The 18,471-nt window shown below is 31.9% G+C and overlaps 1 protein-coding gene across 2 annotated transcripts in view; it reads left to right on the forward strand.

Moving 5' to 3' along the window:
• Positions 1-18,471, forward strand: part of LOC145304530 (NAD(P) transhydrogenase, mitochondrial-like) — a 76,667-nt gene that overhangs the window by 2,516 nt on the left and 55,680 nt on the right. For both annotated transcript variants that reach the window (XM_080146429.1, XM_080146427.1), the window contains exons 2-10: positions 473-565; positions 2,353-2,398; positions 4,125-4,247; positions 9,814-9,915; positions 10,383-10,435; positions 15,554-15,677; positions 16,651-16,756; positions 16,977-17,070; positions 18,181-18,244. In XM_080146429.1, the coding sequence (XP_080002555.1) occupies positions 507-565; positions 2,353-2,398; positions 4,125-4,247; positions 9,814-9,915; positions 10,383-10,435; positions 15,554-15,677; positions 16,651-16,756; positions 16,977-17,070; positions 18,181-18,244 (771 nt within the window). In that variant the 5' untranslated portion in view covers positions 473-506. The remainder of the gene's footprint in view (positions 1-472; positions 566-2,352; positions 2,399-4,124; positions 4,248-9,813; positions 9,916-10,382; positions 10,436-15,553; positions 15,678-16,650; positions 16,757-16,976; positions 17,071-18,180; positions 18,245-18,471) is intronic.

Genomic DNA, 18,471 nt, shown 5'->3' on the forward strand with positions numbered 1-18,471 from the left:
ATGTTAAAATTCTTTATCACAATCATATCTATCCAATGCCTAATATATTCTACTAAGACATATAAAAAGATCACTACTCTAAGTACCATACTAAATATTTTATTGGTCATTCTTTGTTGTTATGTGTATTTTGTTGTATAAAAAGTTTGAAGTTCTATTAACTAGTAAATGCTATCTAAAGTTGTATTTATGACAAAAAAGTTTTTGCCATATATAACATGCAACGAAGTTGAACATAAAAATGAAAAACTCATTTTTTAACAAAAATCTCTGGTCAAATCTTTTAATTTTAATCAATAACTTTATATTATGTACCACTACGTTATTTAAAATAGAAAAAACTTACAGTTCACTATTTTTTTTTAAATGCACTTCGTGAAACTATCCCTTTTCTCTCTTAAAATGGTGGTTAGGTAATCCATATGTGAAAGAAAATTCTGATTGCACAAGCTTTAATGAAAACTGAATTTAGGAACTGCAGTAGCTGATTGGTCTGACTGATCGCAATGACCGTGCTAACTCGCATCCCACTTTGTAACCTCCAGCCATCCAAATACACCGCCAGGTATAACTAAGTATATCAATGCCTCCAGATAGAAATACATAAACCTGCAGGCATTACTAAATATAAGCCTCTAGGTATAAATATAGTATTCTAATGACCCTACTTACTAGAATAACAATTTGTAACCTCCAACCATCCAAATACACAGCTAGGTATAACTACAAAGGCCTCTAGGCATTTCTATATAAGCCTTCAGTTTAAGCTACATAAACCCAGGGAGTAAGGGAGGGGACAATGGGCAAGTAATTCAATATAAGAGTTATCAAAGAAAGGGCATGAAATCCAGTTTAATCCAATAAATTTGTAGGAAATTATAAAGGGATTGTTAACTGAATAATAGATTTCCATAGCGTCATGTAAAGTGAAATCACAACTTGTTTTTGATAAAACATATTGAGGTTTTTTGGTGTGATTTTTTTATTAAAAGATTATTGGACCCGGCCAGCTGCTAGCAAGAATATGACTGCCCCTTTTTATTCTGTTTATTTCCCTTGCCCCCACCTCCCTTCTCCTTTCTCCCCGTCTGCTACATTCCAAACTAACACAACGAGTGTTTATTTCCCTTCCCCCCACTTCCCTTATCCCTTCTCCCCGTCTGCAATATTCAAAACATACATAACGAGTAGCGGCATTCTATGCGCAAGTCCCCAAACTCAGTCAGAAACTGCTAAATTCTTGCACATTCCCTTTAAGCCAGTCCCCAAAGTCTGAGACTCCTAAAAATTGAATATTCGATCCATTGTCCCCTCCCTTACTCCCTGACATAAACCTCACCTATGAAAAAGGTATAGCCATCAAGCGAATTAAATCTAAAATAATATTTTGGGGGCAGATAAAAAGGTAATATGTGTTGGCCCCCAACGACAGCTGAAAATCAAGGGGGGGGGAAGTTTGTACAGTTATAGGAAATGAAAATTCAGTATCAAATTTTGGCCTGGCCGTTTGGGCTTGTTTTTATAGTTATCAACCTAATTCTTTTTGTAAGCTCTCTTATATGATTGGATCTACCTGTAAAACTTTGAAAATTGAATTTTGGGACTCTCCTTCTAGGGGTTAGTGGGGCAAAAGACCCCCCAAAACACTAAAATTTTAAGTTATGAGCTTATTATTAAAGATATCGAGCTGATTTTTTAAATGGAAGCTTTTATTGCATAAATGAGTTGATAAGCCATCCCATATTAAATTTTTGCACTTTACCTCTAGGGGCCTTTAAGCTCAAAACTTAAAAATTTTGTATTTGGGGGTGTGGTTTTACCCCAAAAGCCCCTAGAAGTAAAGTGCAAAAATGAAATATGGGGTGGCTAATCAACTCATCTATGTAATAAAAGGTTCCATTAAAAAAAGCAGCCTGATATCTTTAAAAATAAGCTCATAACTTAAAATTTTATTGTTTGGGGGGTCTTTTGCCCCACTAGCCCCTAGAGGGAAAGTCCCAAATTTCAATTTTCAACATTTTACAGGCAGATCCAATCATATAAGAGAGCATACAAAAAGAATTAGGTTGATAACTATAAAAACAGGCCCAAACGGCCAGGGCAAAATTTGGTACTGAATTTTCATTTCCTATAACTGTACAAACTTCCCCCCCCCCCCCCCTATAGGATTCGTGATTTTTTTTCGAATTAATTTTGTTGTTGGTATAAGCTGGATGCACCTAGAGGATAGGGGCGAATCCATTAGTTTCTATATAAGCCACCAGGTTTAAAACGACTAATGACCCTGTTGAATCGCATTGCCCACCTAGAATCTACATATTTTACATTTATTTATCCCTGCCAATATTTTAGAGGCTTGAGGACCTCTGTGAGAAGACTTAAAGATGCTACCCCCCAGGTCAGAAATATTCTGTTATTATATACATTAGGTACTTGCTTTTGCGGCCCTAGCATCTGCTTTGTTTTCAAAGGGTGAGGAACATTAAGATGAAGAATAATGACCTGAAACCTTACCATGGCTTAAATCCATCCAGTAGTTAATGAAATCTTGAACTTCAGACAAAAAACTACTGTATATAAACGGATAATCAAAGCTTCTTTAAAAGTCAACCTTTTTTTGTGGTTAATTTGTGAAACTTTTGATTATCTCTCTCTATTCAATGTTTCGTCATGCTTTTTACATCTTTTAGTTCTTAAGTAAAACTAAAATACAGTGTTTTTTTTATGAGAACTTTTTTGAAAGCAATTTTACCCCACTTATAGTTATCAGAATTTAATGATTAATGGCTTATTTTCTTCGTATTTTAATGCAATTAATAGAACAACAAAAAAATATTTCAGTTTTTATTTAAAAAGTAAAGTAAAATATAAAATTCAAAATTGAGGTGTCAACATCTAAAAATGGTTTTAGCGCATTTTTCTTATGCTCAAATATTCAACCCTTTGCAAGAATAACTGCTAAACACTTCAAAGTTGAGATATAGAGCTAAAAATGTATACAGATATTATTAGGGACATGTATTAATTTAGAACATATCAAAGTTTGAAGGTCATATCTCAACCAGGGAGGGAGTACTGGCCCCTCAAAGACGACTACAGAAAATCCAATTTTTTTTCTTGTAAAGGGTAGAAGATTTAGGTTAAGAAAAATGCGCTAAAACCATTTTTAGATGTTGACACCTAAGTTTTGAATTTTAGATTTTACTGTAAGGGGGGAGGCGGATGTGCCACTTTTTGCAACCAAAACTAAAAGTCAAAGGAACTCAACTAAAAAAAGAGTTACAGGTCTGAGATTTTGCATGGCAGTTGCTTTTTAGGGTTACAATATGGAACAGTGAAGAAACGGCGGCGTAACCGCCGAAAACTACCGAGAAATTGCAAAAAAATTTCGGCGGGAAACGGCGGTTTTCGGCGGTTGCGCCGCCGTTTCTTCACAGTTCCATATTGTACCCCTATAAAGCAACTGCCATGCAAAATCTCTGACCTGTAACTCTTTTTTTTTAGTTGAGTTCCTTTGTTGACTTTTAGTTTTGGTTTCAAAAAGTGGCACATCCGCCTCCCCCCTTTTTAAATAAAAACTGAAATATTTTTTTGGTGTTCTATTAATTGTATTAAAAAACGAAGAAAATAAGCCATTAATCATTAAATTCTGATAACTATAAGTGGGGTAAAATTGCTTTCAAAAAAGTTCTCATAAAAAAAACACACTGTACATTCTTAACTCTTTTTTTAAAATTTAGTACTTCCCTGGGACTATAGTTGTATAACCTCTTTTAATTTAATCAGGGTTGGCATATCGGGCACTTTTTTCGATAATGGGCCGCCCGATTGCCCAAAAGGGGTTTTTAGCACCCTTTTGGGCAAATGTCGAGAAAAGCATATAAAAAGGATATAAAATAGCCTAAAACCATACCGAGACTTATTAGAAATAAAATAGCCTAAAACCATCTCAAACAGGGGGTGACAAATCTGCCCAAAAGAACCGATAAAGGGCGGCCCAAAACCGCCCGCCTGATATGCCAACCCTGAATTTAATTTCTATGTTTATTGAAAGTTAGGCATACAACAGTTGAAGGAGTTGTGTTAAAGAGAACAGCATCTTATTGTTAAAATGATATATTTAGGAGATTAAGGGAACTCCCTATAACAAGTTGACCATCGGTATCCCCAAAGAATCATGGACAAACGAGAAAAGAGTCGCCCTAACACCCGCTGCCACTGCTATGCTCACCAAGAAGGGATTCAATGTAAGTTGTTGTACTTAGATTGACGGACAAATTAGGTTTTGAGCTTGGTATAGAGACATTTAACAAGAAGATTCAACCCTACACTTTAATTTTTTAGGGTGGCTTATCTTGGGAGGGTGGTGGATTAGTTATAATTTTTCTCTTGTCCTATTATCGTTTCAGCGGTTAGTGAAATCTTAATCCACACATACATAGATTATTAGATATCCTCTTACTTCAAAATAATGATTCATTTTTTTCTTCTCTTAATTCTAGGGGGGGGGGATTATATTCTTCCCTCCCCTCACACTAAATTTTTGTAATTATTAAGAGTAAAATTATAATCTTGGGACAATATCTTCCCCACAGTAAAAGAGAAAGAAATAATGACTATCATATCTATTTAATATAAATTAAAATCAAAGGGGTGGTTGCAAGAAATGCATTTAAACTTGAATTTAGTGAACTGCATATTTTTTCCTGTATAATGGATTAAACTACATCTAAAGGGCATACTGAAAGTATTCTAATTTTCAACCATGTAGTTTTAAAAATAAAAAAGTCTTGAAAATCGTATTATCATTATTTAGACACACTTATAGTTGTTTTTTTTTCACAATAACAGCATGACTACTATTTTAGTGATGTCTGATTGTTTGTTACTTATTTTAATATGTTGACTTAAAATACTCAGTTGACTTAAAATACTTGAACTGAGCGGACGTGTCGTAAATGTCTCGCTTTTAATACATAGTTCAAGCCAGAAGGGACTAAATTTGTTTTAAAAAATGTCGGACAAAAACCGTTTTGCAAATCTTCCTATTGAGTTGACAAGTGAGGATATCTCCAAAGATATCATGGAGGCTATTACTAAGCTTACGGAAAAACAATCCTCCGACCACAAGCAAGTGATGGATAAGCTCAACAGCCTGGATGATTTAATACAAAGGGTCCATGTCCTTGAGGAAAATTACAAGAAGGTTCTACCCCTTATTCAAAAATTTCCACAAATTGAAAAGGATATTAGCGCCATAAAGGTTGTTAACACAAATTTGAAGACAGAGATGGAGAGCTACAAATCTGAAATCAAATTGCTAAAAATCAAGCTGGATGAACGAGAACAACACAGCAGAAACGAGTGTGTAAGAATCAATGGTGTACAAGTTGATAAAGATCTGGAAAAGTCCCTTGGCCACAATCAAGCAGCCATGAAAGCAGTTGAAGAGGTCCTCAAACCTCTGCTAGAGGCGAACAAAAACCGTCTCAAAATGCCCACTGAACCAGGTCAATTCATCAAAAATGCCCATATTCTGCCTATACCGAAAGACAAGAATGGATCATACAAAGTTCCACCTATAATTGTAAGGTTCCATAGTCGCCCATTGAAAGATTTTATCCTCTCAAACAAAAAAAATCTGCCTATAAGAGAAATTGACGTCAAAAATGGTGTAGAGAGATACTCGATAAGCGCTGACCTCACCAAAATGAGGTATGATGTAATGCAAAAACTGATCAGAAGTAAACAATTCTCTAAATGCTGGCACCTGGATGGTAGAGTGATCAAATATATTAAGAACGAAGGAGACAGGATACAATCTGTGAAGTTTTTTGATAAATCATGCAATGAACTAATGAACAATTAAATAGTGCTCAAAGTTAGTATATATAATAGTAATTATGACCTAATCTTAACCTTCTAAATTAAACTAGTAATTGAATTTTATTCAAAATAGTATTTCTCGCTATTTTTTTCCCCTCAATTTTTAAATATGTCCTTTCATACACCCTAAATATCTTATTTCAACAGGAAGTTAAAATATTCTCACCCCCTCTCTCCTTCCCTTCCTTAATAAAATTTCTTAAGTTTTCCCACGCAAAAATTTTACAACATTTTTTATGTGCTATTTTTTCTTTAAATTTTGACATTTATTAATTATCTAAATGAATGTTTTGCTGATAAATTAAATAGTGCAAATCAAAACGATATTGAAAGCCCGTACCTCAGTATAGATTTAAAATGTTCCTATTTTGACAACACACAACTCATTAATAAATTTAAGAATTGCAGGAAGATAAAATTCTTAAGCTGGAATCTTGGTTCCTTACCCTCGAAATTTGATGAATTTAAAGAATATATCAATTTTCTTCTACAAAACAACATTTATTTTGACATAATTTGTATTCAAGAAATATTTTCAATTATTGATCAAGATCTATATAAACTTGAAAATTATAATTTTGTATTCTCATCTAGAAAAAAGGGGAAGGGAGGGGGAGTTGGAATCTATATTCATAAAAAACATAGATTTACTGTAATTGATGATTTATCATATTTTGAAGAAAATCTTTTTGAATCTTTAACATTGAAAGTTATTACTGAACAGAAAAAAAGCAATATAATTAGTTGTGTCTATCGTCCAAATTCTCCAGTACAAGGCATGAGTTCTAATGATCAGATGGAATATTTCATTGATAAAATATCAAATTTACAAGCAGCAATGTCATCTTATAAAGGTGACTCTTACATCATGTCTGACTTGAATTTAGATCTCCTTAAATTTGAATCTCATTTAAAAACAAATGATTTTATAGAGAACACTTTATCTAACGGGTTTTTGCCTTTAATTACTAAACCAACTAGAGTTACACATGCTTCATGTACATTGATTGATAATATTTTATCTAATTCTTGCAATAATACATTGGAATCTGGCGTTATTCTGAACTCAATTTCTGATCATTTCCCTATTTTTCATGTTAGTTCTCAAACACAAAAAACAGAAAAGCCTAAAACATTTATCAGCAGGGATATAACAAGTGAAAAAATTATTCAATTTAATGCAATGTTAAACACGAACAACTGGGGTAATGTTCTTAATGAATTAAACCCACAAATTAGTTTTGAAAACTTTCATGAAGTATTTGATTGTGCTTTTAATTTACATTTTCCCATCAAAGAAGTTAAATTTAATAAAAATATTCATAAAATAGAGGGATTTATGACGGGAGGGCTTATGATTTCTAGACGAAAAAAACTTGAGCTAGGGACAATTTATTCAAAAAATAAAACACCAGAAAATAACATTGCATATACAACATATAGGGACATTTACAATAAGGCAATAAAAGATGCAAAGAAAATTTTTTACAGGGAACAACTTAATCAAAATAAAGAAAATCTAAGAAAAACCTGGCAAACTTTAAGACAAGTAATCTCAAAATCAAATGACAAGACATCGTGTATAGATGAAATAATTGTCAATGATACATCTTACAGTAATAATCATGATATTTCTAACAAATTTAATACTTATTTTACTTCAATTGCTGATGAAATTGCCAGCCAAATTAACCCTTCCCCACTTAATCCGTGCGACTTTATTCCTGATACAGACAGTGTATTTAAGCTAAGAGAAATAAATATTCATGTTCTTTTTAATTTAGTGAAAAAAATGGAAAATAAAAAGAGCTCTGACATGTTTGGATTATCAAATTGTTTATTAAAACAAATTATAAATAGTATTGCCGTACCTCTTGTTCACATTATTAACCAATCTATTAAAACAGGTCAAATTCCTTCACAATTAAAAATTGCTAAAGTTTTGCCAATTTTTAAATATAGTAACAGCTCTAAAATGGATAAATGTAACCCTGGCAATTATCGTCCAATAAGTTTGCTACCTATTTTTTCAAAATTGTTAGAAAAAATTGTATCTGAACAACTCACAAGATATCTTGAATTTAATCAAATTATCTATGAACATCAATATGGATTTCAAGCAAAAAAATCTACACTACATCCTATGATCCACCTTTTGAATTATCTAGGACAAGCAAAAAATGAAAATTTAATTACTATAGGGGTATTCTGTGATCTTGCTAAATGTTTTGATACAATTTCGCATACAATTTTATTAAAAAAACTTAAAAAAATTGGTATACATGGATTAGAATTAGAATGGTTTAAAAACTATTTAAGTAATAGAAATCAGTTTGTTTATACAAATGGCGAAAAAAGTGATTTATTAGGAATCAGCAAGGGTGTCCCACAGGGAAGTATTTTGGGTCCAATTTTGTTTCTAGTTTATATCAATGATATTAAAAATTGTACTAGCTTAATGACACTACTCTTTGCAGATGACAGTAATTTTTTGATATCAGGAAAAGATTTGAATGAGATAATTGAAATACTCAACATTGAACTTAAAAATATCTGTGATTGGTTTCGTTGCAATGAAATGTCTCTTAATCCAACTAAAACTAAATTTATGATCTTTAATAAAAGGGAGGATTCCATAACTTGGGAACAAATTAAAATTAAATTAGATTTTAATAATGAAAATGAGAATGATACAGATAAAATTAGATATTTGGGTTATATCAACCAACAGAGTGAAATTCCTGCAATTAAATTTTTGGGTGTGTTTATTGATTCTCAACTTAACTTTAAATACCATATTGAATATTTAAGGAAAAAAATATCTAGAAGTTTGTTTTTAATCAATAGAGTTAAGCATATATTATGTGAAAAATCCTTAGTAACACTATTCCACTCTTTTATAAATAGCCATTTATTGTATTGCTTGCCAGCATGGAGCTGTGGCTTAGAATCATCTATTAAGCCTTTAGTAGTTCTACAAAAAAAAGCTATTAGAATTATACACAAATCCGCTTATAACAGCCATACGCCACCTTTGTTTAGGAAAATTAATGTTTTGCCTATTAAGGAGCTATCTATTTATACAAAACTACTATTTTTTTATGATTTTATTCGCTGGAGGCTACCAAATTCTTTTGATGGTGTATGGATTAGAAATAATCTAAGAAATCAGAGACAACTAAGAAATTCTAGTGAGTTTTATATTCCAATAGCCAAATTTAAAAAAATTGAAAGGTTTCCATTATTTTCATTTCAAAGACTATGGAATAATTTTTGTCATGAAAAAGATCTTTTAAATGAGAATATTCCTAAAAAAACATTTGCATTAAATCTTAAAGATGAACTTTTTAAATCTATATGTAATATTGAAGAATGTAATGAATGTACTTAAAATATATTGATTTGCCTGGATTTATTAAAAACCTTACATTATTAATTACAGAAATGGTTTTAAAATTTAAGAAAAACTAGCCTTAAAATTTGTTGTAACCCTTCTTTCCTTCTCTTTTTCCCCTGTCCATTTAATTTTACCTACATTTATTTTGACATTATTATTTCTTATTTTTCTGATTATTTTAATGCCAACCTAAAAAAGGCAATGCAAACATCTCGGATACGCATATTCCTACTTTTAGGGAAGCCTAATCAGTGCCACACATAACATCTAGTGTTAGTCATGCAATTTAAATTTATAAATATTATGAAAAATTGTAAAGTACACCTGGTACTAAGCAGTAGCTTGGTGTACTATTGTATGTACTGCTTCGTAAGACGGGGCGTAATCTGTCACTGAATAAATGTTTTTTATGTTTTATGTTTTTATATGTTAGATGGTTTACTTGTAACTTATGCTTGAAATCATTTTCTGAAATGCACTTTATGCAACAATCCCTTTTCCATCTATCTATCTATTATGTTGTTTTTAAGGTTGAAATTGAAGAGAACGCTGGTGTCCTTTCTCAATTCCGCAATGATGATTACGCTGCCAGTGGAGCCAAGATTGTCAGCAAGAAGGATGCTTTCTCTAGGGTACGATTTTAGACTTTAATAAAGCGTTTGACTAAACATCTCTTCATTATTATTCATAATCTTTAAAAAAAAGCCGATGGGGCGGTATTACTCCTTATTTTGAAATAGAAAATAAGGACAACCCGGGTCCCGTATATTTCGTAAAATTGTGAGCAAGCTTTCAGTGAAATGCCCTTATTAAGTTCTTAATGTTAACCAAACGCATAGAGCCGGTAGCTGTTAGTACTAGAAATTTTAAAAATGGTTATTGCTATCATTTAACATGAATTAAACCATAAACATGTTTTAAAAAGTTGATTCCTACGTAATTAATGATGAATTTGCCCTGATAATAGGCAAAAACGGCTAAACGGCTGAGCCGCAAGCCGTTACTTTTAATTCGAATTTTAAGTGCCATTTACTCATTGATTACGAGATGGTTGAATTAACCCTTATTGTACGTACATTCTCAATTATTATCTTTTCAGGATATTGTGTTGAAACTGCGTCAGCCTTCTCTTCAAGAGACAGCGCTTTTCAGGTAAGCTTCTAGCATTCTTTAATTGGGGGAGGGTTAGAAAGTGGGTATTCAAAGGTATCAGTAAGCATAAAGCCAGGTAGGAATGGGGCATTAGGCTTTTTTACACTAATCTCAAAAGTTTTATAATAACGCTTTTTTATTTGTTTGCTCAACAACTTTAAGGACTTATATTAAATTGTGATTGTTTAGTTCATTAAGTTGAGTGTCCAATCTTTTCAACCACTAATTGTAACCTAAAGGGATAATTTAGTGCATCAATGGGGATATACATCGGCCATTGACTTATCTCTTTAGATCCCTTGCATAAAGCCAAAGTTACAGTTGTAAGGGAATCTTTAATTCTGCTTGTACTTATTATTAAAACCGCAAATATTAAACAGGTATCCAGGGCTCGGCAGCTGCGCTTCAGCCGCGTGTAAGCCTTATCTAGTGAATAGTCATAGATATTGTAACTTTAAAATTCACCTGGATGTCTAAACCTGTTCCCTAACAGACAATCCATATTTTCAAGAACATTGTTACACCAGTGGGTTTAAATTTGAGGCTTATGCGCGGCTGCCGAGCCCTGACAGTAGAATATAAGCAACACACGTGGGTGCCAAAAGATGAACTTTAAGCAAAGAGGATTAGACTGTAATACTATATTTTTATTGTTATTATTTGATGACTTGATAACATAACATATATATATTCAACTTTAGAATGGTTAAATACATAAAATAAAAATTATAATTATCAATTGTAAGAAATCACAAAGTCAACTAGGACAGTACAAATACGTAATCCCTATAAGCTAAAAATGGGGGAAAATAAAGACTCTCCACATATTCTATGATTAAATATCAAAATTTTTCCAATCCTTAATAGTTATTTCTTGCATCATATTATAAACAGCTTTCCGCGGATGTAAAATGTACGCCTAGGTGCCGAAGTCACGGGCTAAAAAAAACTGGTTTTAATCTTATGATTGTACATTTTTATATTTGTAAAAAAAACTGGATATAATACGATGCTAGACATAGTTTTTCCGTGTGGATGAGAACAGGTTCTAATCCACCTGATATTAATCGGTGTCAATTGAATACGAGAAAGTTAATTTGATTTTTAAAAATAGGTTTCAAATGCTGAAGGATTATGTTTGCCCTATGCAAAGACAGTAAAGCTTTTTAAATTAAATACAAGCTTAAATACAAATTCTTAATCAAATCTATGAATAAAAAAAATACTTTAATTTTAACTGTTTAATCATACCTAACATATTTGTTCTAAATTAAATATGTTATCATAAAAAATCAAGATTAGAAAAAGCATCAAGTATTTGACATCAAAATTCAATTGTATTCCCTTTTGAATTAAATATTTTGCTTTTCTTTAACATAACATCATAATATGAACAGTAACGCGATGGAGTTATATTTTGATGTTCATCTGAGTTGATTCCCAAAACTGTTAATATCTCAGGCTTGTAAAGAAGTTTCCTGAATATTCCAAGATTTCTCAATTCTTTCTCGCAACTCAGGACCTCATCTCTTGTTTGGAAATTTTCCGTATAAATTTGAATGCTGTATTGTTTTGAATCTTCCCAAAAGGCAGAAACTTTTGCCCTCAATACATTTGCACCTAATTGCTTATTCCATATAGCCATTGCTATTTTCATCCATGAACTATTTACACAACTATAATGATTGGAAGGAATAAGAAGAATCCACTTCCCTTCTAAGATATCAGTTCCTTTGGCAATTTCAGTAATTGTCTGGAATGTTTTCTCTGTTGCTTGTTCCCAAAGATGTCTTGCCTGTTCAACATTGTCAGATTTATCTTTAAGTTCACACACATTCCAATCCATTGAAATCCATCCAACATCCTGGTAACATGGCTTTGTAGGTTGGTGGTTCTCCAGCCATTCGCGTAGTTCAGATTCGGTTGTAGTTTGAGTGCATGTAAAAGATATCCACTTCTTCATATCCATATCATGGGTTGATACTGTGAATTTATTATTGGTGGACAACTTACTTTCAAGTGTTTCATCAACAGATATTACACAGGTTTTTAACTGCATAGTTATTGATGTTACAGGATTTTGCTCCAGTATCCCGGTGTCATTATCTTGTATTTCTTTGACAACTGGTTGTGGTATTTTAACTTTATAATCATTTTCATTTGAATCATGGCCATCTATTGATTCTCCATTAGTATCCTGAGCAGAATTCTTCTTTATATAATTAGTGTCTGTGTTGTTAAGTTAAGCAGGATTACTGACAGCAAACTCAATGTAACATTAACTCAAGATAACAACTAAAGAAAGTATATTAAAGAGGTTGATTTAAGTTAACTGCCAAAAGATTGAAAATATATTATCAATTATTGTGGTTAATTATGGAAATCATTAGATCAAACACAAAAGATAGATTTAATGTTCTGTGGCAAAAGAGTTGAACTTTATTTGCTTGTTCATTTTTTAAAAAACTGTTTTAAAGATAGGAATAATGATGTTAAAAGATGATGTAAAGAGATAGATGCCAGTTTAAATTTTGCATTAATATCTAAAATTGATAAATATTTATAGTTTTTAAATTCCTCATATGACTTAAAAGCAGGTGGGAGCTTCTCACACAGGATGGAAATTACTTTTGGAAATCAATAAATGTAAACCACATAAATATGCATAAAAACTAAAGTGATTATGTCTTACTAATTTGTTATGTGGTTTTTACAAAGCTTCGTCTCTCTTACTCTGCAACAATATAATTGTGTAAGATAGATATTTCTCTGTTGAACATTAAACTTGTTCAATTTTCTCCATCTACTGTTATTGTAAGGATTTAATAACCTATTAAAGGAGAAGTTTTCCTAAGATTAAATAGGTTGTTTTTAAATTATTCTAAATTAATGTATTGATGACAAGCAACCACAAATAATGCAGGCAATATCTCATAGCTGTGATTGCTTCTTTAACCTCATTATACCCACAATTTTTAAAATCATGTCAAAGACTAGCTTATTACCTTGCCTGCCTAGCTGCAGCACTCGGCCCCCTAGCCTGCCAAGTCACAGTGCTAAGCCCACTAGCCTGCCTAGCTGCAGCGCTCGGTCCCCTAGCCTGCCTAGCCATGGGTGCTCGGCCCCCTAGCCTATAACTTAACCTAACATAATTTTAAAATAATTTGCGTTCTCTGCTAAAGATTTTGTTCCTTTATGTTTAGATTAAGTATCAAAAAGTCGCACGTTCTACCTTGTTGTAGCTACTACAAATAGTTTGATTTCTTTTCATTTTATCTTTGCATGTTTTGATGTTGGCGTATTTGTTGTTCTATATACAAGTATAGAAGCAAGTGTGGTTGGCATGTGATCAATGTTTATAATTTATACCTTTTGTGGGTTTAATGAGACATGGATAAGAGAGTTTTATGCTTCAGATATATGATTATGGCCTCTTGTACAGCACATATGCTGGTATATACCAGGGATCTAAAGGATTTTACAATGGCTGATAATTTGATGTACATGCCCAATGATGCTATACAAAATTACCTCTTCTGTAGATTAAAATTAGTGGTTGAAACGTCTGAACTCTCAACTTGTTGAAGCAACCAATCAAAATTCTAAAAAAGTCCCCTAGGTTCATAAGCCATAAGTTCATAAGAAAATGTTAATATAAGGCTTTTTGGACTAGTGTAATAAACAGCTCATTGTCCCATCCTTCCCTGGGTATATGTATACAGTCTGTAAGATTAAATGTATTGTTATTTTTCTACTATTTGAAGTACAATGGATTGATCTTAATATGATATTTGATAACAATCATTCAAGTTTTTGTAACTTTCACACTTTGAAAACCTTAACCCAATTTTATGGTATTTTAGTATTATATTCTTACTCTTAATATTGTGGGCTTCTTAAAGGTCAAAGTAAGGTATTTCCTAGCCGTCTTATATAAAATATAATGTTTTATGTCTAAAGCATGACCTTTAATTGTCTTTCAAACTTAAGGACTAATTGATTTTATATTCTTTACTTTTGTGATTTAAACAATAAGATCAGATCTCTTCATTTTAAACATATTTACCCATATTTTTTTGGAATAAATTACTTTAAGGGGGGGGGGGGGTGTTAGTTTTTTTGTTTGTTCATTTCTTTATTTATTTTGGTGTTGTTGGGCTAGGGCTACCCCCAGGAGTAAGGATGCAAAAAAGAACAAATATTAGTAAATAACCAGTATTCCTCCATAATATAAAAAATAAAAAAATATTTTTTGTATATTTGGGTATCACTCTAGTATTACTCTATAATGTTAAGAATGAAATGAACCATAATAAATATGTTTTGTGTATTCAACAGAATGCTTTACTCTGGAATATATGGTTCTTAAAATTGGCCTTGTCCAGAGAGATTTTTTTAATGTTATGTCAAATAACACTTATAGGAAATGAAATTCAGTATCAAATTTTGCGTAGTAGTTTGGGCTTGTTGATATAGGTATCAACCTAAATCTTTTTGTAAAATCTCTTTTATTATTACAGTTTGACCTAATAGGAGCCTTTGACTTAACACTAACACACAACTTTACAGGAATTACTCGAAAAAAATGACCCTATGCAGAATAAGGAGAGTGAAAGGGGGGAAAGGTATAGAAATAACCCAAAACAAAATTAAATCTGGTTATGTTTTCATGTAAACTTAAGTTTCCTCTAATCCCTGTCTGGATTAATCTTATTTAATCATTTTCTCACAATATACACAAATAAATAATAAACTAGAATGGTTTTATTCAGTGTTCATACAATATTGAATATTCACTAATAACAAACAAGAACATTTTCTGGTGATTACTTTTCTTATTAGAAATTCAACCCCACAACCCCCCCCCCCTCACATGAAAAAGGGCGACTATTGTGTTACAATAATGGTGTTATTATTTATCATACAACGAAGTTCTTAGGGGTGAATTTTTATTCTTTCGTAATTTCCTTTACAAAAGATTTGTACTCTTTTTTTTTTTTTTTTTTTTTTTTTTTTTTTTTTTTTTTTTTTTTTAGGGATGAGTCCAACTTGTACTCTTCCTGTACCCCGGTCAGAACCCAGACCTCATCAAGGCTTTTATTTTGTACTCTATTTTAGGGATGAGGGTACCCTGTACTCTTTCCTGTACCCCGGCCAGAATCCAGACCTCATCAAGGCTTTAGCCGCCAAGAAGCTGACTGCTTTTGGTATGGACTGCGTTCCAAGAATCTCAAGAGCTCAGGTAAAATCCAGGGAGGGAGTTCTGGTACCCAGGTTTTATGATTATTACCAATGTAAGGGGGGGGGGGGAGTTTTAATGCAACCATCTCGTAATCAATGTATAAATGGCACTTAGAATTCGAATTTCGATCTGAAATTTTGCATGAGTAATCCTTGGTACTCATGGTACTGCCAGCCGTTACTTTTCCAACTTTTTGTTCGATTTAGGGAAAATAGACCTACCAAGGATTACTCATGCAAAATTTCAGATCGAAATTCGAATTCTAAGTGCAATTTATACATTGATTACGAGATGGTTGCATTAACCGCCCCCCCCCCCTTTTGTTACTTTATAACTAATAATTTTTATATATGAGGGGTTATTTTGTTTATTTTGATTTAAGATGGTTTTCAATTTATAGTCTATTGTCCTATTCTTTAAGATCCTATTCTTTAAGGGTGAAAACAGTTTCAACTTAAAGATAAAGATTTTAGTAAAAAAGTAAATCATAATTTATATTTAAAATTCTCCTATTACCTAATACATGAATTTAAATCTTTTAAAAACTTTTTATGCTATCCCTTTAGAGATTCTGTTCTATGCAACAATTTTACTCAAATATTAGGTATATATCTTAAATCAAATTATGGTTATCAAATGCGTTGCCAAGGTCATAACAGTGTATGGAGTTCTTATTAATGATATTATTTCTGTAAATAGACATTACAACAATCATGATTATAATTGTTAGGTAGCTTTGTATGGATTAGTATTTCGAGAAGGATACTTTCCCTGAAGAATAACCTATTCTGTTGATTAAAATTAGTGGTTGAAACGTTTGAACACTCAACTTAATAAACCAACCAATTAGAATTCAGGAAAAAGTCCCTTTATTTGTTAGGTCAACTACTAAGAAAACGTTTTTACAAAACTTTAAGAAATAAACAGTCCATTGTCCACTCTCTCAAGCAACTAGTAATGTATGTTTTATCAGGTATTTGATGCTCTGTCCTCTATGGCTAACATCAGTGGTTATCGTGCTGTGGTTGAGGCCTCCAATCATTTTGGAAGATTTTTCACTGGTCAAATCACAGCTGCTGGTAAGTTATTCAGTGATAAAATAGGGACAAGGGACCAAACTTAATTATTGTCTGTAAACCTTTACGTTTCATTTGTATTAGGCCAGATCTTTTACACTAGCATTAATAAAAGGTCTGTATCCCAATGCAGCTTTTTATTAATATTTGTGTAAATACGACGAAACCCCCTGCTTCGTTTTGTTTCCATGATCCAAATTATTATAAAACCTAAATTTTCTAGGTAAGGTGCCCCCAGCAAAGGTTCTAGTCATTGGTGGCGGTGTTGCTGGTCTGGCGGCTGTCGGTCAAGCCAAGAACATGGGTGCTATTGTCAGGTAATAGATAGATAGATTGATAGTTAGGCAAGCAAAATTATAAAAAAAAAACTTTTTGCGTCTTTGATATGTTTAAAAGAGGGAAGTCATTTTCTAGTAAATCCCGTAAAGGTGTGTGTTATAAGGCCTAAAATTAGTAGTAGAACGATAAGGTGCTCTATATATTTGTATTCCCTATTGAATAGAACAATAGGGAAATTTTTTTTTTTTTTGATAACCGTACCTGGAATATCTTTAAAAAATACGAAATTTCTATCAAACGCTTTGTTTGGCTCAAACTGACAAAAATTAAAAAGAAATATAATTATAATAATAATGTTTTCTATAGGTACAAGGTAAAGGTTAAGAACAATCTATACCATTAAACAAAGGAAGAAGCCATTCTTTACAGGTTGTACGAGCAGTGAACATTAAAATGAAACTTTAACAAATCATTAATACAATGACTTAGTGAAACAAACCAACACAACAAGTTACATACAGACAATTTTGAAAACATTCAGATATACAATCTATATAAGAAGGTAGTTGTTCGCTGTAGTGAAATTGAAATAAAACAATGCACATTGAAACCTTCTACTTCAAAGCAAACAAACATGAAATTCCACAAACATAAAACTAATTTTTGTCACCTTGAATAAATCAACCTGTAAAGAATGGCTTCTTCCTTTGTTTAATGGTATAGATTGTTCTTAACCTTTACCTTGTACCTATAGAAAACATTATTAATATAATTATATTTTTTTTTAATTTTTGTCAGTTTGAGCCAAACAAAGCGTTTGATAGAAATTTCGTATTTTTTAAAGATATTCCAGGTACGGTTATCAAAAAAAAAAAATTTCCCTATTGTTCTATTCAATAGGGAATACAAATATATAGAGCACCTTATCGTTCTACTACTATTTTTTGGCCTTATAACACACACCTTTACGGGATTTACTAGAAAATGACTTACCTCTTGTTTAAATGAAAAGAGAATATGTCTAGTATTGAATTGGTGCTTTAAACCAACCGACTTAATTTTAGAATTATCTTAAAAACTTAAGAGCTATAGATACTTAACTAAAAGAAGGCAAATTTTGAGGCAGAAATACCTACTTACTTATTTAGAGCTTTTGATGTGAGACCTGCCGTCAAGGAACAAGTTGAATCTATGGGAGCTGAATTTTTGGAGGTTAGTCATTATTAAAGAATTTTAGATAAAATATATCGTTGTATACCTATTACCTATTCGTTAATTTAATGACAGTTGATTTTATAATGTTATAAAGTTTAGTATGTTTTTTTCTTTGATTTTTTTTCTTATTGGGTATTTTTTTCTAAGCCTTTTTTCTTTGAGCTAAATTAAGTTAAAATTTCCCTTTAAAACTAATAATTAATCTTTACTTGGCTTGTCAGCCA

Source organism: Acartia tonsa, chromosome 13 (genome assembly GCF_053477335.1).
Source record: "Acartia tonsa isolate MP-2025a chromosome 13, ASM5347733v1, whole genome shotgun sequence".
Taxonomy (NCBI): Eukaryota; Metazoa; Arthropoda; class Copepoda; order Calanoida; family Acartiidae; genus Acartia; species Acartia tonsa.